Source organism: Hibiscus syriacus, unplaced genomic scaffold (assembly GCF_006381635.1).
Source record: "Hibiscus syriacus cultivar Baekdansim isolate YM2019G1 unplaced genomic scaffold, ASM638163v2 tig00117034_pilon, whole genome shotgun sequence".
Taxonomy (NCBI): domain Eukaryota; kingdom Viridiplantae; phylum Streptophyta; class Magnoliopsida; order Malvales; family Malvaceae; genus Hibiscus; species Hibiscus syriacus.
The window spans coordinates 3,496,451-3,522,934 of NW_024063533.1; the positions used below are offsets into that span (position 1 = coordinate 3,496,451).

A 26,484-nucleotide genomic window follows, 5' to 3' on the forward strand; every position below is an offset into this window, starting at 1 on the left:
GCTTCAAACCATATTTGGAGGCAAGTGTTTTCCAGTTCTTACTCTTAGAGACTTCTACAACACTTTTGCCTTTATTTCCTACCCCCAAGACGGCTGCAGCACATGGGATCCTCATAGGAAATGAAAAATCACCATATTTAGCAATACATTGTTCGACATCAAATTGCACCATCAAGGATCAACACAATTCCCTCCGAATAGGTCGATCCCTTACTCCTACCAACGATCCAAACCTTATTTCTCCCAGCACATTCAACTGACCCTTCTCCGTAAGGTGTTTAATTAATGAATTCACCCTTTTAATGTTGCTCCTTGTCGACACTTCCTACATTTTTTAACAATATATAATGTTATAGTTCTTATATATTTTGTATCAACGTATTTACAAGTTTAATGAATACCTTCTTTTCATGTGCTTTCCTTCATTCTTTGTATTCTTCACTATCCATCTTTGACTGTACGATGTAAGGTTCCTTATCAGCATCACTCATCGAATTCCATTTCTCCAACACATCATTTCTCATCTAATATTAAGCATAAACGTTTCTTAATCAATACATGAATGCTAAATAATACTCAATGTCAATTTCAATTTACATACCGAACCGATGTGTTCACCACCTTCCTTTATCCTTTGGTATTTGGTCATACTGTCAACATTTAAAATTTGTAATCAATTTAAAGTTCTTAAATACTTTAATCCAATTATCATTTCAACAATAATAACATAAAGACATTGATACTTACTAGAAATGCATATATCCACCCTTTGGTTGCTTTCGAGTCTCGGTCTCAATTTCAAAGTCATCTACGCCACCAACAATTTTTCCACCCATTGACTCCATTTTTCCATCATATATCAGTTTACACAAATCAAATCAAATACTTGTTACATACACTTTATTCAATATACAAATATAGATAATTACTCTTGTGGTAAAACGGTTTTCTTCAAAAGAATTTGAATGGCCACTACAAAATGTGTCGGCACATTTATACAATCTAAAATATAATTTTCTACCTATAATATTATATATAGGTATCCATATTTATTTTCTACCTATAATATTATATAATCGATCCCAAATCCTTCTTGGCTTCGATTCGAAATTCCCAAACCAAACCTAAAAACCCTAATTCATATTTCCTTCAAACGAATGGGAACACTCAATACTCCAAGTATCGACACATTTATACAACCTATAATATCATTTTCTACCTATAATATTTAATAAAAGTATCGATATTTATATTTTACCTAAAATATCACTTTCTACCTATAATCGATCTCAAATGCTTCTTTACTCCAAAACCCCAAACAACACATAAAAACTCTATTTCTGATTACTGTAATAATAAAAAACTAGGGTTTCGACAACGCACTTTTCGATTCAACTGCAGCAACAAACAAACAAACTTCGCCTTAGAAGCGCCTTCTGAAATGCAGCAACAATTACGCTTCGATTTCAAAAACTTGTCCGTTCTATCTATTTTTCAGAGGATATTTAACTATGCCCTTTATATTTTCACCGGATATGTTATTTATATTTAATCGATACAACTACAAAAGTATCGATACTTTTATGTCATGTGTCGATACTTTTGATAGTATAATTACATATTTCTTTGAAAGTATCGATAATGTATTACTCGTACTTATTAAAATATCAACACTTTCAATATATCCGGTAGCGCTTTACCGGTTTTGTCATTTCGAGACCGGTTTTGTCATATTTTTACTGTTATATCGTTGTGGACCGATACATTGTTATAAAGTATCGACACTTTATAGGCGCTAAAACTGTTTCTCTTTTAAATTCACAAAATTTCGATACTTATATTAAAGTATCGACACTTTAAATATATTCGGTCGCTCTATACCGGTTTTGTCCTTTAAAGACCGGTTTTGTCATATTTTTACATGTTATATCGTTTTGGATCGATACATTGTTATAAAGTATCGACACTTTATGGGCGCTAAAACTGCTTCTCTTTTAAATTCACAAAGTGTCGATACTTATATTAAAGTATCAACACTTTCAATATATTCGGTCGCTCTATATCGGTTTTGTCCTTTAGAGACCGGCTTTGTCATATTTTTACATGTTATATCGTTTTGGATTGATACATTGTTATAAAGTATCGACACTTTATAGGCGCTAAAACTGCTTCTCTTTTAAATTTACAAAGTGTCGATACTTATATTAAAGTATCGACACTTTCAATATATTTGGTCGCTCATACCGGTTTTATCCTTTAGAGACCGATTTTGTCATATTTTTACATGTTATATCATTGTGGATCTGTACATTGTTATAAAGTATCGACACTTTGTAGGCTCTAAAACTGCTTCTCTTTTAAATTCACAAAGGTAGATACTTATATTAAAGTATCGACACTTTCAATATATTCGGTACCGCTTTACCGGTTTTGTCTTTTCGAGATCGATTTTGTCATATTTTTACATGTTATATTGATGTGGATCGATACAGTTTTATAAAGTATCGACATAAACTGACAAGCTAAATTTGTTAGTTGCCAAATTTTTTAATATTTCTTCATGATTTAGACCTACTACATTATTATTACTTAACATTTCTGATAGCGCTAACCCAAATTTATTAAATATCTCTTAATGTATCCAATAATACTGTATATTGGCCCGCCTTTCACGAGACAATCTCAATCTTCTCAAACAACTGTAATCATCTATTTGAAAAGAAAGGGGTCACGTTAAAAATCTCCTCATATCCAACATTACACAAATGCACAACGTCAGACAGCTAACCAAATAAACTTATTTTCATCAAATAAAACTATAAGGCATTAAGTGACTAACTTTTTACTCGTATAATTATTCGACAAGCTGACACTGTACATGAATTGTTTGCCTCCAATTACCAAGACAAATGGAAATCTTCTGCTTCATGCTTCCTTGTCTACTTAGGACACCAACTGCAAATCAACAATCATTACCCATAGATTCCGGTTCAAGGACAAGGGCTAATTTTTAATGCCCCAACACTTATCTTAAGCTAACCCAAAATTGTTTAGTCCATGACAGTATGACCTTGCTGTTGGTTCTTTGAAGGAAGACATGAATTGTAAACATTAACATGTATACACGAGTAAATATTCTTCTTCTTATTATTGTCATCAAAGAATAAGAACGACTTGTTAATTGAGACCAATGGCACCATTTGATGATTGAAGAGGCAAAGATGCATGCAGCTACAGAGCTGGCCTGTGTTTACCGTCCACATTTTCCATCCGGTTAACGTTGCCCATCTTATGGCCATATGAATAAAAAAATGAATTAAGGGTGACCTGCTGTTGCCAAAACCTGTACCATCACATGCGTTAGCCACCTTGACACGAATATGCCAAGGGTTCCTTTATTGCGCTCTTATAAATAACAAAGTTAATGAATCATTGCAGATTAAGCACAACAAAAGCTTTCACAACCGGTAAAGCAACTAAAATGGCAGGTTTCTCCCCATTGCCTGATGTGCATCCTCCTGTTAGGTCCATCAGTTTACCCTCAAGGGTCCATCCCACAAGCTGCTTTAAACCATCTGAAATCCTGGAAAACATCCTCGGTTTCGACGACTGCGAGTTTTTCAGGTGAAACCCTTCGGATCGGCCTCGTCGACCTTGCGGATTTGTATAACTGTGTCCGGGAAATCATTATCTCTCCGAAAACACAAAGTCAACTCGTTCAGTATCAGAATGGGAAACTTGTAGAGGAGGCATTGGATGAGTCTGTCACGTTTTTGGACACTTGTGGCAGAGGTAGGGATCTATTGTTGGCGATGAAACAACATGTTCAAACCCTGCAATCAGCTCTACGACGAAGGCGTGGAGATTCGAGTATCGAAACTCAAGTTGCAGCTTACATCAAGTTCAAAACAGCAAAAAAGGAAGTAGCTAAATGCCTTGGAGCATTGAAGAAATTAGATCGTAAATTTGGTTCCTCCTCCACAGCCTTGGATGTAGATCAACATTTGTTAATGGTGATCAAAGTCCTAAGAGAAACAAGTTACATTACCATCTCTGTTTTTCTATCTCTTCTGCTCTTCTTCTCAGTGCCTTCAAGGGTTGCAGGATGGTCGAAGGTTACAAAGTTGATTCCCACGCGATTACTTTCAAACGAAAGAGAAGTGAAGGTAATGACTGAAGCTGGGAGTGTTGATCTTGCTTTTCACTCCATCAATGGACTCTTAAAGAATGGTGAAGCGGAGATGGTGCAGAGGATGTTGAAGGCTCTTGATGCCACCATTGATGGGCTTGAAGCTGGATTAGACAGCGTTTTTAAGTGTCTAATTCAAAATAGAGTCAGTTTCCATAACATCATCACTCATCAGTGATACCCAAATTGTTGTATATTGATACTGTAGTTGAAAATTTAATATATAAAACAAATAGAATTAGTCTTTCTACAATTCTCTCCGTTTGCGTATGAATGCTGCTTTAATCATGATTGCATAAACATCTTCATCATAATTCCCAAAGACTTGATTAAAGGCTAAAATCTGTAAGGAAACAGAGAGAATTGACAGAGACAAAGCCAGCCTTATCGTAGAGAGAAACCCATAGTTTTCTTCCTTTCTTTTGTTAGGCTTAATACAAAAGAAAAAATGATTAAATTATACTTTTTTGTGTTTTTTTACGCAATGCCTAAAATCATTCATAGTACCTAAACTCTTGAATTAAACTATTAGGTTAGTTGATTTCACTCGCATATTCTGAAAAAAGATTTTTGTAAATTAAATTATATATTGTTTGAAAATAGTTTTTGGTATAACCATTAGTATTTGATATATTAATCATCTAATTCGTATTGAGTATTATAGAGGTTCAACCTGGGGACAAGTCTCCTAACCTAGTTTGCTCTATACACAAATATTAGATTCAAACCCCTTATCTTACTTAAAAAATTTAGTGTCTCATCACATTAAACCAATTTATTATTGATAACTCATCACCTAAACTCTTGAATTAAGGTATTAGGTGTTTAAGTATTAGGCATTGGTGAAAGAGCAGTAGTTGTTCGAATATAAAAAATTTTCAATGATGGATTAGAGGGATATTAAAGATACAATCGTTTTTTATATAAAAATACCAAAAATATCAATTTTTTATATAATTTGAATTTCTTTTATAATTTGATTGATGATCTCGTACTTTAGTATAACTTTTTAAATTCTCACTTACATAAAATGTTTCATCTATCTTGGAAGATATCAATGGCAATTCATTTAATTCCAACAATGGTTTACGGAGCTTGGTATTGGCACACGTGTTGGCATATGACTACGTACTTTCTTTTAACCGAATTAAATACTCCCTCGATCGCTTTCAACAACGTCCAATGAACGCATTATTTCAGGAGCAAGTAAAACAAAATGACGAAGACAAGCCACTCGTGCACACAATATAATAACAACATAAAAAGGATTGCCAATGATGCTATTATCAATGTCGAAACGTTTTTTTCTTGAAGGTGAAAAAAAGTGAGATTTAAAAGCCACATTAATTTGTAATTTACCTCTTTCAATTGAGTTTTAATTTAAAAACAAATGTGATTTGAAAACCTCTCGTTTCAAAAAAAATTCAGATTTCCTTTATGATCGAAAAAATATAGTTCAAAGAGTCGCCACCAATCTTTGATTAGGGTGTGATTGGGCACCCAAAAATACTTTGTCATTTTAAATAAAAATTAATTTTAATTAAAACAACAAATTGAGGTCTGCGTTACCAAAATCCGAGTTCGGGAGTCGGTTACGTGCAGGGAATGATTAACACCCCCACAACGCCCTAAAACGGTACCTAGTCGATTAATTAACGTCTTTGCAATGAACTTTACAAATTCGAATTTATTTTAATTTTTGATCCCATAAAACAAAAATGTAAATTTAAAACATTCAAAAACACCCAAACAAATTAAATTAAAATTACCAAGTCATTTTAGAAAGATAAAGAATGTTCGATTATTTACAAATATCGAGACCAGATCTTAAAGATATAACAACCTTTTCTCGATATATATTTAAATAAACGAACATTTCTTTTTCTCTCGTTCCCAAATTTTAGGTGACAAATCAATTTTATGGTTTCACTTTCGGGATACACTTTTAATTTAAAATCATTAGAAGCGGACTTCAAATCAGTTATGACAGCCCCCTTGAAAAAATTTTAAATTAAAAGTATATTACCCTTAATCCAATTATGTAATAGGTCGAGTTACGCACGTGAGGCTATTATACAAATTGTACAAAAAAAGGATGTCACGCGAAAATTAATTAAACAAAATTAAAAATGTCATACCACGTAACATACAAAAATTATATACATACATTTTAAAATTAAAAATTATAAATCATGCATATTAACATATAATGTACAAGTGTGACTCAAATATAAAAACAAAAACATAACATACTAAACTATAGATTTTCACAAAAAGATATATACATATTAGAATTAGGACTAAATTTAAATAAATGTAAAATTCAACATACAAATCAAAAATAAACCAAAGTTCTAAATATAAGTATAAGCATAAACTAAAATCCTAATAAAATGCAAAATAACATAATAATGCATGCACATTCAAAAGAAATCAGAAAAATTAAAATAAATAACGGACTGCTATGTAAAATGCGTCTAAATTAAAAGGTCTAGATATAATTTATCCCTAAAGTCACAAGGGCCAAACGCTAATTAACCCTAAAATTATTATATTTAACCTAATAAAAAAAACCTAAACTAAAATATCACCTAAACGCTTTCTAACTCCCCTCACTCCTCTTATTTGCATTGCCCACACCAGAGGATGGACACCGGCCAGCGCTTGGCTGCTCACCTCAACCTTATTCTACTAAATTTATACAAACGCCACTCAAGTCTCACCTCCTCCCCTCTCCTCGTCTTCTTTCTCGGTATTGCACTCTCTTTTGAGCACCATCGCATCCGTTCGGTCACCATATCTTGGTAACCTCTTCTCCACTCGACTGCGGCCCCTCATCGCTTTGTCACTTCCTTCGAGTTTTCCGCCAGAAATTGAAGTAAGTAATCAAAAGTGTAGTTGTTGGGTAGAATGATGAAAAATTCTAAGGATTTGTGATTAATCTTAGGGGGCTGTAATTTGGGATTTATGATAGGAAAAAAAATTTAGGTTTAGTTTGGGTCTTGTAATGTCGTTTGTTTTTTGTGGTTTTGATTAGGAACCAACAATGGGGACTGCCGGAATTGGGTTTGAAACCAATTTACGAAATCAAATGGAGCTTTCGTGGATCTTGATCAAAGGGGACGAAGGGTAAAGAACGTAGAATGGATCATCTAGGATTGTTTAGGTCATTATTTAAGTTCCTCCGGGATTCTTAGAGGTGACCGAAGAACAAAATGGCCACCAAATAGAGGGGAATTGTAATGCTTTTGTGGCCTTCGATCATCGCTGTCGAGAGTCTTCCCCCAGACGAAAATTTCAACGACAGGTAAACTTACTGTTCTCTCACCATTACCTACTTATTTCTCTTAAGACTTTACCTCTAACTTACAGATGATAGCTACTCAAGGAAACTTAACGCCCCAACTAACGCTAAGTGATGGCTACAATACAAATAGGGAACAGAATCGAGCAAGGTAATGTAACAAACAAGTCTTTCCTGTATTTTCACTTATTTTGAAATAAAAATACTTATGAAAATTACTAGAAATTGAAATAAAGAGAAAAGATACCGAAATAATTGTTCCTTACTTGTTATTGCTTTCCTGAAAAACGACAATCCAGCCTCTGTTACAATGCTTGATCCTTTAATATCGAAAATGTTTTTTTTTTTTAGAATGGTCTCTATTTTTCTCTATCGTCTATTGTCTTCCCTTTTTGATTGTGTTCCCCCTTTCTTTGCCTGTTGATGAATGGTTATCTAAAAAAAACTGACCATCCCCCATTTACAGTTTTTTGATAACTCACAATACCCCCACTCTCTACAAACCGTTCCCTCTAATTTTTTCTGGTTTCTTAACTACCCAGACAATTAGCATCTACAGCTGCCCCTCTTTGTTCATTGTCGTGTAACGAGAATAGAGCAAGATCAAAAGAGACCGAATTTGTCTGGTCTTGAGAATGTTACGTCAGGATAAATACTTGAAAAATCTTCAAATGACGAGCCTGCTCCCTATTCCTTCAGGAAGTATAAGACTCGAACAATCTTCATAAAACGTGTCTACTCTCTATTCATTCAGAGAGTATAAGACTTGAACAATCTTTAATAAAACGGGTCCGCTCTCTCTTCCTTCAGAGAGTATAGAACTCGAAAAATCTTCAATAAACAGGTCCGCTCCCTATTCTTTCAGGGAGTATAGACTCAATCTTCAACGAACTAGTCCCGCTCCCTATCCTTCAGAGAGTATAGACTCAATCTTCACGAACTTGTCCCTCCCTATTCATTCAGAGAGTATAGGACTCTCTCAACGAACTTGTCCGCTCCCTATCTTCAGAGAGTATAGGACTCAATCTTCAACGAACTTGTCCGCTCCCTATTCATTCAGAGAGTATAGGACTCAATCTTCAACGAACTAGTCCGCTCCCTATTCCTTCAGAGAGTATAGGACTCAATCTTCAACGAACTTGTCCGCTCCCTATTCTTTCAGAGAGTATAGGACTCAATCTTCAACAAACGAATTTGCTTCACTACTCTTTCGTGAAGGCTTATAGAGGATTTTCTTCAAAGGTCAAACCTGAAAATCAAACATTATTCATCATGAATGTATATTTGAAAAATATTATACTAAAATATTTAGAAGTTGAGAAATTTTTTTGAAAATCCATCTCCATCGTGAAAACTTGTCTGGAGCCATTGAATATTTGAATCTGCTTTGACTCAATTTTCGTATAAACATCATTCTTGTCAAAATCTCAAGACCAGTTATCTTCATCTCGATGCTTTCATATCTTCAATCTTCAACTATCCCTGGGAAACCTGTAAATATTTAAGCCATCATGCGATTATGAATGCCATGATCCTACTCATGCCTAAAATGTATGCAATTATGCAATTCAATGCGTTTTCTTCTTTGAAGGAACTCTATCTCCTTTTGATCTCGATGGAATTCGGCTTCATCTTGGGCACAGAACGTTTGACCAGTTCACCCCAGTTAACAATCTCAATTTCATGTCTCTCGGCTTAACAGTACCTTGACTTATTTCTTTCTTGAAACCCGCCAGTATCCCTGACCAACTTCTCAACAAACAATAATCTCTTAGGGTCATCTTTTAATGGCTGAAATTTTCTACGAACTTCAAGATTTCATTTTCCCGTAACCACACAATCTTACATGTTAAAACCAATCATCAGCTTCAGAATACCTGCATTTTCCGAAACCTTTTTCACAATAATACAAAATGATCTCATGTACCTCAAGTTAAACTTTATGTTTTAACTTTTCAAAATAAGATGCTTGCAAAAGGGAAATTATCAAGAAAGACATCTCTTTATTTATATAAATACAGAGAATTTTAGGCAACTAAATGGCAAACTTTTAACTGGAAACAGTAAAAGAACAAAAGAGTAGGCGTCTTCAAATATCAATAATGCAAATGCTTTTGAACTGGCACACCATTAGAATGTCTCAAGCGTAGCTTCTGTCAAAAAGATCTTCAAAATTGTGATACTTAAGAGTATGAAGCTACTTCTAAACTTCCAGATCTCTATCATTGGATGCCCTAAACCAGTATTGAATCTCATGTGCATTCAATTTCTCTTGGTTATTTCAATCGAGACTCATTAATCTTTAATCTCATCCCTGATCACCAACTGTCATTGTTACTATCCATATCAGGAGCTCTTTCCACTTCCAAAATTAATTCAGAACCTTCCACCATGCACGAATTCTGAATTTCAAATTCAACTCAAGTCGCCCTTTGCGGGTTTTCAACTTGAGACCTCCTTTGGTTCCAAGACGCCCTTTTCGGGTTTTCATCTTGAACCCTCCTTTTATTTCTCTTTTTTCATTTTTCTCTTTTTTCATTTTTCATTTTTTCTTCCCTTTTTTCATTTTTTCTTCTTTTTTCCTTTTCGTTTTTTCCATCATTTTTCTTTTTTCTCATTTTCTCATTTTTTCCTCTTTTATTTCTTCTTCAAGCAAAATATCTCTTAACAGCGTCGGAATTCACTGGATATGGTAATTCTGATCCGTCCATTTCAGTTAGGACTAAAGCTCCCCCAGAAAAGGCCTTCTTGACAACATAAGGTCCTTCCCAATTGGGCATCCATTTTCCTCTGAAATCCTTCTGAATAGGCAAAATCCTTTTAAGCACCAAATCTCCCTCATGGAATTCTCGAAGGCGAACTTTCTTACCATTTGCCCGTATCATACGTTTTTGGTACATCTGACCATGACAAATAGCTTTCAATCTCTTTTCTTCAATCAAATTCAACTGGTCATACCTAGCTTGGACCCATTCTGCCTCATCAAGCTTTACCTCTGACAAAATCCGAAGTGAGGGAATTTCCACCTCAATAGGTAAGACAGCTTCCATCCCATAAACCAAAGAAAATGGTGTTGCCCCAGTTGAAGTCCGTACTGAAGTTCGATAAGCAAACAGAGCAAAGGGCAACTTCTCATGCCAATCCTTATAGGTCTCAGTCATTTTCTCTATGAGCCTTTTGATGTTCTTATTGGCCGCCTCTACTGCCCCATTCATCTTTGGGCGATAAGTGGTGGAATTATGATGCTTTATTTTAAACTGTTTACAGACCGAGTCCATCATCTTATTATTTAAATTCAACGCATTATCGGAGATAATCCTCTCTGGTAAACCATATCTACAAATGATCTCATTCTTCAAAAATTTGCATATTGTAGACTGGGTAACATTTGCGTAAGAAGCCGCTTCTACCCACTTGGCTACCAGAATAAAGCGATGACCATTTGAAGCTTTGGGCGAAATTTTTCCAATAACATCCATGCCCCACATTGAGAATGGCCACGGAGCTGTCATTACATGCAACGGATGAGGATGAGTATGTATCCTATCTCCATAAATCTGACACTTGTGACATTTTCGGGCATAATTGATACAGTCTGTTTCCATAGTTGACCAATAATACCCAAATCTCATAATCTGCCTAGCCATAATATGCCCCTTAGCATGGGTACCACATATTCCCTCATGCACTTCTTCAAGAATCAATTTGGCTTCTTTCGCGTCCACACATCTTAACAAGACCTGATCCAGACTTTTCTTGTATAGAATCTCACCATCAAGCACATACCCTGATGCCATTCTTCTAATGGTTCTCTTATCATTCTCAGTGGCCTGTTCTGGATAACTCTGATACCTTATATATTGCAAGATATCATAATACCAAGGGTTTCCATCTTCTTCTTCTTCAATATTAAAACAATGGGATGGATACTCATAAGCCTTCATTTCAATGGGCATCATATTTGAATGCTCGTTCATCTTAAACGCTGCTGCCAATGTGGCTAAGGCATCTGCCATTTGATTCTCTTCTCTGGGGAGGTAATTGAAAGTTATTTCTTCTTCAAATTCTTCAACAAGCTCCATAACCAACTTACGGTATTCTACAAGCTTGGGATCTTTTGTCTCCCATTCTCCCCTGAGCTGGTATATTACCAAAGCTGAATCCCCATACACTTTAAGCATTTTTACTTTGCGTTCAACAGCAGCTCTAAGACCCAGAACACAAGCTTCATACTCGGCCATATTGTTTGTACAATCAAAATTAAGCCGACTGGTGAAAGGATAATGCTCTCCTTCTGGTGAGACCAAAATTGCCCCGATTCCATGTCCCAAGGCATTTGAAGCACCATCAAAGTTGAATTTCCAATATTTGCTAGTGGATGCCACTGCTTCTTCTACCGAAATAGCCATTAAATCTTCATCTGGGAAATCAAAGCTCAACGACTCATATTCTTTCGAAGCCCTGCTTGCAATGAATTCCGCTATAGCACTTCCTTTAATTACCGTCTGGTTTACATACTGGATGTCAAACTCGGACAATAAGATCTGCCAACGAGCTAATCTTCCAGATAATGCAGGCACACCCATTAGATATTTCAAGGGATCAAGCTTGGATATAAGCCAAGTAGTATGATACAACATATTTGCCTAAGCCTTCGGGTAGCCCATACTAAAGCGCAACACAACTTTCAATGGTGAGTATCTTGTCTCACATTCAGTGAACTTCTTGCTGAGATAATAGATAGCCCTTTCTTTCTTCTCAGTTTGGTCACGTTGCCCCAGCACACACCCCATTGAATTTTCATAAACTGACAAATAAAGAATCAAGGGTTTGCCTGAGATGGGTGGTGCTAAGATTGGAGTGCTCGACAAATATCTCTTCACTACTTCAAAAGCTCTTTGACAGTCCTCACTCCATTCTCCTGAGTTATTCTTGCGAAGAAGGCGAAATATGGGATCACACTTTTCTGTCAACTGTGAAATAAACCGAGCTATATAATTCAATCTCCCCAAAAATCCTCTGACTTCTTTTTGTGTTTGTGGGGCTGGCAAGTCTTGAATAGCCTTTACTTTATCTGGGTCTATTTCAATTCCTTTTTGGCTTACTACAAATCCCAACAGCTTCCCAGATGTCACCCCAAAAGTACATTTATTTGGGTTGAGTTTTAGCTGGCATCTTTTTAGTCTTTTAAAGAGCTTTCTCAAATTCCCGATATGTTCTTCCTCTGTCTTAGCTTTGACAATCATATCATCGACATAAACTTCTATCTCTTTATGCATCATGTCATGAAATAACGTCACCATGGCCCTTTGATATGTTGCCCCGGCGTTCTTCAATCCAAACGGTATTACTTTATAACAAAACGTTCCCCACATGGTAACAAACGTCGTTTTTTCCATATCTTCAGGGTTCATCTTAATTTGATTGTAGCCAGAGAAACCGTCCATAAAAGAGAACAAAGAATTTCCAGCAGTATTATCCACTAGCGTATCTATATGTGGCAAAGGAAAATTATCCTTTGGACTGGCTCGGTTGAGATCTCTGTAGTCAACACACACTTCGTATGACCAAGCAAACACATCCTTGTATTCTTGAAGCAATTCTATCAAATCTTGTCGACCTCCAACTGACAGAGTGGTACCAATCTTTACTTCTCTCTTATCCTCATCCGTCCCCAAATTCAAAATCTCAGTAGGCTCTTTATGAGGTAGAATCTGCTTATCTTCATTCTCCACCATTTTTCAACAATTCAGAAGGTAGTTCACATCCTTCATCATCATCACAATCTTCGATTTCCCCTTGACATATAGGCTTCTCGAAATCAATCTCCGGGTCAGAGTCATCGGCATTCATATTATTGATATCTGAGCTCCTGAAAAAATAATGAAAGAGAGATATATATACATATAAATATGGGGAATCTTTTCCCATATAAAATAGAAATAAATAAATACATACATATATACAACAAAGAATGAATGAATGAAATGCATGGGAGAATGTTTGCCATTTGGAACTAACAAATGCATCTTTATTGAAAGCAAGAAAAAACAAACAGCTTAACCCTTTACATAAAATCACCTATTGCCCCAGGGTATGAACAACAGGGAAAGTTCCAGTGCATTACTCGGTAAAAGATTTGTAAACTACAGGCAGTTCTTCCGCGGTCCAATTGTTCAACACGAAGCCCGGTGGTGTAGGATAATGCCCATAACTCTCATTTCCTCGGATCATCAGTTATAACATTAATGCCTAAATCTCCCAAGGCATTCTCAACCATCGTCTCAGTGTTCCTTGAATTCCCTTGAAACATATGCCCTCCAGACATGAAAATGCTACTCAACGGCGGGAAGGTCATGGGTTCCCAGCTAAGGTCTTCACCAGCCAATCTGGCCTTTCTGATTTCTTGGACCTTCTTAATTCCCCTCATCTTATCTCTCGAAGTTGGCTGATATCCCAAACCAAATCGATCTTTTTTAGTAATAGGGCATATGGGATTCACCGGTCCTTGCAACTGTCGGCCTAAACCCTTTCCAACTTTTGCTCCTCTTCCAAGAGTCAATTTAAGCCCCATCTTGGTACAGTTTGACAATCGAGGCTTTGGTATCTTCTTGCCTTCAGCCACAAACATAGCATTGACAAACTCCAACGATCTGAAAGAACACTCGACGGCTTGCTCATCAACTTCAATATACGGAGCAGTAGTAGAAACAGAAGCAATAATATCCTCTTCAGCATGAATACATACCAACCTTCCATCAATCACAAATTTCAGTCTCTGTAATGTGGACGGAACTGCACCGGCCTGATGAATCCAAGGCCTACCCAACAAACAATTGTACGTAGGCATAATGTCCATTACAAGAAATTCCACTTCATAAGTTGCTGGACCAATATTCAGAGGAACATCAATCTTGCCCAACTTCTCTTTAGTCCCATCGAAAGCTCGAACCACACTTTGACAGGTTCTCATAAGTGTACTATCTAATGGAAGCTTCTTTAGAGTCACTAAGGGCATCACATTCAAAGCTGAACCATTATCAACCAAGACCCAGACAACACATGCCCTTTACATTTAACTGTAATGTGCAAAGCCTTCTGACTACCCATCACCCAGAAGGGATTTCATCTTCAGAAAAAGATAAAAATTATCAGCTTGTACATTGGAAACTAAACGATCCAACTTTTCAATGGGCAACTCCTTCGGAACAAAAGTCTGGTTCAAAACCTTTAACAGAGCATTCCTATGGGCCTCTGAACTCAAAAGTAATGATAAACAGAAATACGGCATGCAACTTGTGTAATTGTTCCACAACACTGTATTCACTGTGTTTCAGAAACTTCAAAAATTCTACCGCTTCACTCTCGGTTACTGGTTCATTGATAACAGGCTTATCCTCTTCTATCTGCACATCCACTTTTTTCCCTTTATCAGCTGTAACCTTCTTCTAGACTCTTTAGGTGGATTAAGAGAATAACACCTACCTTCTAGTAAAGCGTCCCACCTCATCTACTTCCTCATTCTCTTTTGTTACATCTCCCATCTGGCAATCATATCTCCAAGGCACTTGTTTATTATCCCGATATGGAATGGAGATGGAGGTGTAATACCACTTTCGGGGCTACCTTCTCAGCAACTCGATTTTTGGGAGTAATAATTAGGGGACAACTGGCATTGTATACCCTTTAGACGATCCTTCTGAAGCGCAAACTTCCGCTTCCTCTTCTTCAGCAATCTCTCTAAAGAACTCAATTTCTTTATTGTCCATCATGTCTTGTACCAAAGATAGGAAATCAGGACATTGCTGAATACTGTGTCCTTCACTGTTATGATACTGACACCTCTCCACTGTTAAACTGTTCACCTGTCAAACTGGGCTTCAACAATCCTACCTTGACCATCTGGCACCACACCCAACTCATGGGTGATACTACATCACTAACATTCCTTACAATTCTCTTTCTTTTTTCTTCAGTAATCGCATTAACTCCTGCCCCTGCATGGCTTGGCAACGGATTCTGAGCTATATTTGGCTGCTCACTGTCACCAAAGTTGATGACATTCCTCATTCTCAAAGCTTGGACAACCTTCTTAAAAGCAGTACAATTCTCAATGGAATGCCCAGGGTTCCCTGCATGGTACTCACACTGAGCACTAGCATCATACCATTTGGGAAAAGGAGGTTGCATTGGTGTCACGTGATACGGCGAAACCACATGCCGATCATACAAAATCTGAAATAATTCCTTATAAGTCATCGGGATGGGGTCAAATTGAGGCCTCTCTCTCCTCTGGTCCCTTGCCCCTTGTCTATTGTCATTTTGTGTCGATGACCCTGCTCCTTGAGGACGGGAAACAGTGATGTTATTAGAATCATACTGCCTCACATTACTGACTTCGTTTTCCTTTTTCCTCGTTGGTGGTCTCTTACTAGACTCTCCTTCCTCGAGCTTCCCACTCTTAACAGCCATTTCAATCATTTCTCCCGCCGTAACTACATCAGCAAAACTTCGATAAGGATTACCGATAAGATGCGAGAAAAAAGGAGCTTTTAAGGTGTGACAAAAAGCATATTTGTTTCTTCCTCTTCCAATGGCGGGTGGACTTGCACTGCTACATCTCTCCATCTTTGAGCATATTGTCTAAAACTCTCATTAGACTTCTTTTCCATTCCTTGCAACATCATCCTGTTGGGCCTAACATCCTTCACATGTTTGTATTGCTTAAGAAATGACTTAGCCAAGTCTTTCCACGATTTAATATTAACTCTACTCAGCTGGTTATACCATCGGATTGCCGAGCCAGTTAAGCTTTCCTGAAAGCAGTGTATCAACAATTGATCGTCCCCTATGTATCCGGTCATCTTCCTACAAAACATTGTGATATGTGCAGAGGGGCACCTGGTACCATCAAACTTTTCAAATTCAGGAACTTTAAACTTTGGAGGCAAGACCAGATCAGGAACTAGACTTAACTCCTTTGCGTCGAATCCATAGACACTGGTATCTTCCTTCATAGCTCTGACCTCTCTTTCTAACTGCTTCCATTTCTCTTCCAACAGATTGTTTTGGTCCTTCTTGGCTTCTTCATCAAGGTCTGGAACTTGATGATGATTCTTCCTGATACGAACTAGATCCAGGCTGTACGTTAACAGAAGCACTGACTGGATTAATGTGCACCTTCCCGACATGAACAGGGGTCACTTGAACATTCTGAGATTATTCTGGGGTTAACCCTGTATGATGAAGTGGGTCTTCAGTTACACCTTCTGGCATAGGGCTTTTCCCATGTTCTGGATTTCTTCCATCCAACATACTCGCAAAACTTGGCAAACATCTCCTTTTGGGCATTCATCATATCTTCTTGCATTTTCTTGATATTATCTTGTAACTCCGACTGAGCCTTCTCAATTTGGGCAAGTTTGTCTTCCATAACTTTCTTCCTGGTTTTGTAGATATACTTGGGATTTTCCAGTATTACTCTGTCACAGAGTCATTTTGTTATCGCTGATATTTATTAATGAATATGAAACATATGATTATGAATGAATAAAATGTTATGTAAAAATTTAAATGTATTAAAAATGCATATGCAAAATGCAGGGTGTTGATCCTGGAACGACTCCTTAGAACAACTCTTTATATTAGAACGACGTTCAATTACAAAGTTGAAACATATCACAAATAAATCTGCACCATTTCTCCTATTTGCTGTACATGTGCTAGTAACTCTACAATCTTCTGGTTTTCTTCAGCCTCATGATCTAGTTCTTCAGTCACATCAGCAGCTTCCTCAGATAGAATGACCAAATATTGAGCTATTCCCCGCGCATGGTCTAGGTAACAAGCAATAAAATCCTCTATTTGCTTAACTCTCGCATGACCTCGCTCCCACCGAAAACGCCACTGTATATCCCCCTCATAAGGAACTATCGATAACTCACTTGCTTGCCTCTGAAAATCTTGAACCATGGCTTCAAGCTCACTCACTTGTTTTTTCAGACTTTCAACCTCCCCCTGGCTCGAGCTACCTTCCTTGTTTTGGTATCGTCGTAATGCAGTCTCTAAACTTGAAATTTTCTCCTTCAACTTTTCATTCTGGACTTGACTCTTTTGTAATCGCTGCTCTAAAGAATCCTTTTCTTTCGATAAAATTTTCACTTGGTGCCTGCTTTGCTTGAGCTCTTCTTGACTCTCTCCGGCTACTCTTTTGAGGCTCGCCACCTCTTGCCTCAATTCGACAGACTTACTCGAGCTAGAACCTACTTGAGCTTTTACCATTCGCTGATAAGTTGATCGAAGATCGTCAAAATCTAGCCGAAGTTGCTTCTCTACTTTTTCAATTCGATCTGCTCTACTCTTCTGAATGTCAATCTCCAATCCTTTTTGATACACTTCATCTTCTAGCTTCTGCAAAGTCATTCTCCATTGTCTTCGTTCTGCTTCGAAATCGCGCTTGGCTAACTCTAATGGAGATGGCACCACTCTCAACTGTTCCTCCACTGGCTGAATATTTTCAGGATTCACCATCGGGATATTGTCATTTACTCGACCGCTTCTCCACTACTCGTACTCTTGAGATAACTCGAGATCATAAGTGAACAGATTCACACGACGAGTTTGCTTCCAAGCCTCAGCAACCCCTTTAACTTTAACCTTATACTGATCTCCTTTGAATGCAAAATCCGATCCTACCAAGTCCCACGGCTGGGATGAACTGCCTCGATCCATACTGTCTGGAAACTAGTAGCGGTGCATACCCAACAGAACCCCATATACCTGACAAAGGAACCCAATCTCGCTCTCCACATCGGTAAAGTATATCCGAAGAGGTATTCCACGAAGCTCGCCACAAAATATCTCCATCTCTGATATCCTTGAAGATGACCATCCATTTTTCTTCAGTAAACCCCCAGGCCACTCTTTAGAAAGAAAATCTTTCAAAGGCGAAAACCCCTCTAGAAACACTCGTCCTGGTGCTCTTTCAACATGTTTAAAATGATTCAGAATCCACACTAGCAGCAAAGGCGCACATCCTATAAAGCGTCCTTCTCCCTCGCGCCTACAAGAACTCAAAGACCGAAACGTCTCAGCTAGAATAGCTGGAACAGGATCCACGTGCTTGTCTAATCTTTCAAACAGGTCACAACTGATACGTCTACATATCCTAGCACTTTTGGAAAATAACAAGCCCATAAATCCCTAAAGAAAACAAGTCAAGCTTCTTTCTTTTATCAGGATGATGAGCAATTACTTCTTTCAGAGCAGCCAAGAGCACTCACTGTCTCCCTTCTTCTTAATGTTTCTGACTACCCAATCTTCACTCATTCCGGTCATCAATAGTAATTTTTTCTTAAATGAAGGAGTGACTGGCAGCTTGGTATATATTCTATCCATTTGACCTCGGACCGGACCAAAGCTTGATACTCCTCTATTGTTGGTGTCAGGTCCACCCTACCAAATGTGAAACAGCTATAAGCCGGATTCCAGAACTGCGCCAATGCTCTAAACAGATTTCGGTCAATAGGAACATCCAGAAGACAAGGAATATCGACGTACAACTGATAAAACATCTCCTTATCGGCTGCTTCCCATCTTCCCCATATCTCTCTTAGCTCACTCAGATCATTCTGACGTACGTTGATGTGAGTGTAACCAAATAACTCTGACACATATCCAGGCATCACGTTGTCTCCATTGGTCAACTGGGACTGTTCCGACCACCTCAGAACATCTGCATTATCCTCAACCTCTTTCCGAACCGTTCGTTCCATATTACTGGCCTTCTATATGGACATCGACCCCAAATCAACACCATGTAATGGACAATGCAATGCAAAACAGAAAAGAAACAAGGCAAAAACAACAAAAGATCGGTTAGTAAACATAAAGCAATTAAGTCGGGATAATTTATTCAAGAATCCTACCCACATGTTGGCTACCCATCATGCTTTATCAGATCCTACCCAACATGATATCTACCCCCATGCTTTGTTATCCATAAAAAGAAATCCTAACCGCATGATATCTAATTCGCATGCTTATTCAAAAATAAACCTAACCGCATGATATCTAGTTCGCATGCATTTATTCGAAAAAACGAAAATAAATGACTCAAAAAAAACTTTTCCTTGTGTACCCTCCTCACGGGATTCTTAAGGTTCGGGTTTGGTTCAACCTAAGTTCGGGCTCTATGTTCACTATATGTCGGGTTAGGTTCTAAAGTAATAGGTTCTCGAATTGTCCTTGCCGGTGCCCCCTTAGGCTACCGAACCCTCAATCCTGGCCCATCATAGGCTTTAGGGGATCGAGTTCAATTTCGAGGGAACACACCTCCTTATGTCCATGCGGAGGTGATTACCATCACGAGGACCATAAGGCGTGAGCTCCAGGAGCGATCCACTATCCCATGCGGAGGTGAAAACCACACGAGGGCATAGTCTCTCACTCCTACTTAAATAGGACGGAGCGGGGTTTTAGCTCATGTTATGATAATGCAGTTGTGCAGTGTGTGAGGAAAAGCGAAAAAACAAACAATAAAAACACTCCAAATCAATTCCCAAAACACACAATTATTCTGAAATCATTAGCAAACAGATCAGTACAACTATTTAATTGTCAATCAAATTAAATTAAAGAAATCAAAATACAAACAAAACTTATTAAAAACCAAACAAGGGATCAAAAATCAAATTAAAACGAATTTGTAATTTTCAATTGCAAAGACAATTAATTAATCGACTATCGGCTTGACTCTCTAAAAAAAAAGATCCCCAGCGGAGTCGCCAAGCTGTCGAAACGTTTTTTTCTTGAAGGTGAAAAAAAGTGAGATTTAAAAGCCACATTAATTTGTAATTTACCTCTTTCAATTGAGTTTTAATTTAAAAACAAATGTGATTTGAAAACCTCTCGTTTCAAAAAAAAATTCAGATTTCCTTTATGATCGAAAAAATATAGTTCAAAGAGTCGCCACCAATCTTTGATTAGGGTGTGATTGGGCACCCAAAAATACTTTGTCATTTTAAATAAAAATTAATTTTAATTAAAACAACAAATTGAGGTCTGCGTTACCAAAATCCGAGTTCGGGAGTCGGTTACGTGCAGGGAAGGATTAACACCCCACAACGCCCTAAAACGGTACCTAGTCGATTAATTAACGTCTTTGCAATGAACTTTACAAATTCGAATTTATTTTAATTTTTGATCCCATAAAACAAAAATGTAAATTTAAAACATTCAAAAACACCCAAACAAATTAAATTAAAATTACCAAGTCATTTTAGAAAGATAAAGAATGTTCGATTATTTACAAATATCGAGACCAGATCTTAAAGATATAACAACCTTTTCTCGATATATTTAAATAAACGAACATTTCTTTTTCTCTCGTTCCCAAATTTTAGGTGACAAATCAATTTTATGGTTTCACTTTCGGGATACACTTTTAATTTAAAATCATTAGAAGCGGACTTCAAATCAGTTATGACAGCTCCCTTGAAAAAATTTTAAATTAAAAGTATATTACCCTTAATCCAATTATGTAATAGGTCGAGTTACGCACGTGAGGCTATTATACAAATTGTACAAAAAAAGGATGTCACGCGAAAATTAATTAAACAAAATTAAAAATGTCATACCACGTAACATACAAAAATTATATACATACATTTTAAAATTAAAAATTATAAATCATGCATATTAACATATAATGTACAAGTGTGACTCAAATATAAAAACAAAAACATAACATACTAAACTATAGATTTTCACAAAAAGATATATACATATTAGAATTAGGACTAAATTTAAATAAATGTAAAATTCAACATACAAATCAAAAATAAACCAAAGTTCTAAATATAAGTATAAGCATAAACTAAAATCCTAATAAAATGCAAAAATAACATAATAATGCATGCACATTCAAAAGAAATCAGAAAAATTAAAATAAATAACGGACTGCTATGTAAAATGCGTCTAAATTGAAAGGTCTAGATATAATTTATCCCTAAAGTCACAGGGGCCAAACGCTAATTAACCCTAAAATTATTATATTTAACCTAATAAAAAAAACCTAAACTAAAATATCACCTAAACGCTTTCTAACTCCCCTCACTCCTTTTATTTGCATTGCCCACACCAGAGGATGGACACCGGCCAGCGCTTGGCTGCTCACCTCAACCTTATTCTACTAAATTTATACAAACGCCACTCAAGTCTCACCTCCTCCCCTCTCCTCGTCTTCTTTCTCGGTATTGCACTCTCTTTTGAGCACCATCGCATCCGTTCGGTCACCATATCTTGGTAACCTCTTCTCCACTCGACTGCGGCCCCTCATCGCTTTGTCACTTCCTTCGAGTTTTCCGCCAGAAATTGAAGTAAGTAATCAAAAGTGTAGTTGTTGGGTAGAATGATGAAAAATTCTAAGGATTTGTGATTAATCTTAGGGGGCTGTAATTTGGGATTTATGATAGGAAAAAAAATTTTAGGTTTAGTTTGGGTCTTGTAATGTCGTTTGTTTTTTGTGGTTTTGATTAGGAACCAACAATGGGGACTGCCGGAATTGGGTTTGAAACCAATTTACGAAATCAAATGGAGCTTTCGTGGATCTTGATCAAAGGGGACGAAGGGTAAAGAACGTAGAATGGATCATCTAGGATTGTTTAGGTCATTATTTAAGTTCCTCCGGGATTCTTAGAGGTGACCGAAGAACAAAATGGCCACCAAATAGAGGGGAATTGTAATGCTTTTGTGGCCTTCGATCATCGCTGTCGAGAGTCTTCCCCCAGACGAAAATTTCAACGACAGGTAAACTTACTGTTCTCTCTCACCATTACCTACTTATTTCTCTTAAGACTTTACCTCTAACTTACAGATGATAGCTACTCAAGGAAACTTAACGCCCCAACTAACGCTAAGTGATGGCTACAATACAAATAGGGAACAGAATCGAGCAAGGTAATGTAACAAACAAGTCTTTCCTGTATTTTCACTTATTTTGAAATAAAAATACTTATGAAAATTAGTAGAAATTGAAATAAAGAGAAAAGATACCGAAATAATTGTTCCTTACTTGTTATTGCTTTCCTGAAAAACGACAATCCAGCCTCTGTTACAATGCTTGATCCTTTAATATCGAAAATGTTTTTTTTTTTTAGAATGGTCTCTGTTTTTCTCTATCGTCTATTGTCTTCCCTTTTTGATTGTGTTCCCCCTTTCTTTGCCTGTTGATGAATGGTTATCTAAAAAAAACTGACCATCCCCCATTTACAGTTTTTTGATAACTCACAATACCCCCACTCTCTACAAACCGTTCCCTCTAATTTTTTCTGGTTTCTTAACTACCCAGACAAATTAAGCATCTACAATCAATATCTTGGAATTATAATAAGCAATAAACTAATGCACTTTGCCAATTGGTTAACGTAACAGATCTAGATCTCAATCTCGAGAATAATACTAATTAATACATTTTGCTGTACTGAGGTTGTTACAAATGGAGACACACCAGGTAAGCCACATATGGCCACATATGGCGAAAGTGAGGCAGCATCTACCTTTCTTAAACTTGAAAATGGTTTGGGAATATGGGATAATTTGGCAGGCACGCAGGCAAAACAGGTGATGACTCTTTTAAGTTACATGCACAAAACAAACGAAGAAACGACACCTCATGCATATATATTTCTTTAGGTTGCAACTTACATGCACATTATTTTAGCTAAGCTGGTGAATGCGTGACTGGGTATCCGTATTCAAAGGGTAAGCCCATTCTGCGCTACATGATTGCCATGCCATTCAATGCCCTTGCCTTTTATTATAATCGACAGTAAATTATAAAAGAATTAAATGAGAATATATCAAATTCAATAACCCTATATATATAGTTGTATATACATAGTAGTCCTAGTTGAATCAAATTGACTTTGGGAGTTGACAATCAATAATAACTTTTATCCTTATCTCAGGCAATCTAGAAAGTAAATCAGAAGTTACTTTTCCTTTTTCTTTATAATTTTTTGATTCATTTGTTTCTTACGTAAAATGTGTATTTCTTAAATAGTTTATAAAGAAAATAGTTATTAAATTTTAAAAAATTATTGGACCTACATGTAGACACTAAATTTCTGGCTCGTTTTATTTATATTATTATTATAATTATTATAATTGTTATAATAATTATTATTATTATTATTATATTTTTATTATTATTAATAAATATTATTATTACATATTACAGACCCAAAATCAGAGCATGTTTACATCTAGAATCGGCCAGCTCCCACCCACCATTGCTTGCTGTCGTTGGATCTAATCTTGATCCAACGGCCTAGATGCTTCTAGATTGAAACCCTAGGGTATCATAACCCTAGGAACCACGCGGCGCCACCTCTGCCAGATGCCACCTCCAGCCGTTGACGACACTCTGACGCTGCCTCGAAGAAACCTCTAGAACCGCCAGCTGCCCCCCACGTCATAGCTATGGGGTGAGTCACCACATAGTTCAGTGACTCACCGAACTTCACTCGTATAACCGGTCCGACGAGAGCCTCATCGAGGCTTATAAAACCGAACCTGCAAAGAACGGAAAAAGACAGCAACCAAGAGAAACACGAGAGCAAGCCAAAACCAACAGAGAGCAGAAGAGAAGCAACGGGGAACACAATCCCACACCCAACAGCAACAGAGAATAGAAAACAACAGCAAGCTATCACAAATAACCACCAAACAACAAACAATGAAAAGAAAAAGGTAAAAAATTTAGATCTACGGAAAACTAAGGGTTTTTAGGGAAAACAAAGACCGAAATCAGCCTTAGGACGTTCCGATCTGTATTTTAGGTAAATTTAGGAATTTCCGGCCAGCGAAGGCGGTGGCCGGCGATGGAGTTAACGACGGCATACGGTGGCAGTTGGCTGTCAGATTTCTCTCCGACGAGAGAAACATAGAGAGAAACATAGAGAGAAACGGGAGAGGTTTTCTCGTTAGAGAGAGAACCAAAAGAGAGAAATAAAGGTTTAAGCTCGTTTTGGGCTGGTTAATGGGTTTATATACCCTCCCCCATATGGCGTCGTTTTGGGGGAGGGTGTATGTGCAATTTAGGAAAAGGTTAAACCATAAGCGCAGTCCCTCTGCATTTTGTAATTTTACATTTTAGTCACTGGAATTATATTTTTGATCCTTTTAATTTTGTCTCGTAATTTTATTTTATTTTAATTTAGTCATTATTAGTTCATATATATATTTAGGGTAAATACCGAATTTAGTCCCTTATAGTTTAGTAATTATTATTTTAATCTCGAATTATGAATCAAGGTTAAATTACCATTCTAATGCATGTCTTTTAAATAATTCGAATTAGAGTTTTTTAATCTTTATATTTTATATTTTAATCATATAATTTTAGTTTTCTTTATTTTGGTCATTGTTTGATTTAATATTATATTTAATTGCATTTTAATTTGATTTGTATTATTATCCTTTTAATTTTAATATGTTTAAATATATTATTATATTAGTCACACACACACACACACACACACAACACACACACATATATATATATAGATATATATATATATATATATATATATATATATATATATTTTGTTTAAATAATGTTTATTTATTTTTAATATAAAAGAAAATGGCAGTCTTAAAGCAACTAGATGTCCTATTCTGATATTTTAAATAAATATCTTACTTATAAAAACCAGAAAATACATATTTTAATTAAATTATTTTCTTAGAAAAATAATCATATTTTAATATTTATGTATTTTTAATATTAAGAAATGAACTGTCTTAAATCACCTAGAAGTCTTTTTCTGATATTCTTACATAAATAAATATCCTATTTTTATAAATTATATATATTATTTTATTTTAATTATTTTTATAGAAATTTTTTTATTAATATTTATTTATTTTTTATATTAAGAAATGGGTTGCCTTAAAACACCTAGAAGTTATTTTCTGATATTTCTAAGTAAATAAATATCTTATTTATAAAAATAAATATATATATATTAATATATTTTCTTAAAATTATATTAAAAAATTTGAAATAACATGATTAAGAATTAAATATATTTTTGAATTTTTAAAATTTCCAATAATAGAGACAATTTATAATTAAGAAGTACCAATTTGTGGGCGTTGTGATGGTGTTAATCCTTCCCCAAACGTAATCGACCAAGAATCCATTTTTATTATTAAAAAGAACAAATTTTTGGTTAAAAGGCAGACCAGTTTATCTTTTAACTAATGTTTTCTTAAAAACTCTTTTAAAAGATAATTTTTAGGTATTCAACGCACCTGATCCAAAAGGCCGATGGCGACTCCCTAAACATTTTAAAAACCATTTATTCACATCACTTTTCCCACCAAGTAAAATTTCGTGCCCGGGCGAAAATCGGTTACGACAGCTTGGCGACTCCGCTGGGGATCTGGTCAAGCTTTTAAAATCAATTATAAATTGTCTCTATTAATTAGAAATTAAAAATTCATATATTTAATTTATAATTCTTTCTTTTTAAAATTTTTATATATACTTATTATTTTCATAATATTTATATGTATATTATTTTTTATATTTTTATTTTCAAGTATTAAATTTCATTATTTAGTTGTTTGTTAAAGGTTTGAATATTTCTCCTCACACACAAACACTTGCATTGCATAACATAAGCTTTATAATCAAACTTGTCCCTTTTAAGTGGGAGTGAAAGCGACGTCTTCGTGAGAATTTATTCTCCGTGTCAGACCTAGCAAGTAGCTTTTAGGGTTCATATGCTCTATGTCTTTGTGAGAATTTATTCTCCGTGTCAGGTATAGAGAAATGTGTCCCCTCGAATTGAACTCGATTTGCTTAAGTCTGTGATGGACTAGGATTGAGGGTTTGGTAGCCCAAAGGGGCACTAACAAGGACAGTTCGACTACCTTTACTCCTAGAACTGAAACCCTGCATATAATAAACCCTAGAAATTCT

At 36.2% G+C, this 26,484-nt stretch overlaps 1 protein-coding gene across 1 annotated transcript; it reads left to right on the plus strand.

The window, feature by feature from the left end:
* Positions 1-3,506: 3,506 nt before the first annotated feature.
* LOC120196904 lies at positions 3,507-4,367 on the plus strand. The gene has a single exon (XM_039198585.1). The coding sequence runs from the start codon at positions 3,507-3,509 to the stop codon at positions 4,365-4,367; it is 861 nt and encodes a 286-aa protein (XP_039054516.1).
* Positions 4,368-26,484: the final 22,117 nt, after the last annotated feature.

Coding starts and splice junctions, on each gene's coding strand:
- LOC120196904 (XM_039198585.1), top strand. CDS start 3,507: ATGTGCATCCTCCTGTTAGGTCCATCAGTTTACCCTCAAGGGTCCATC.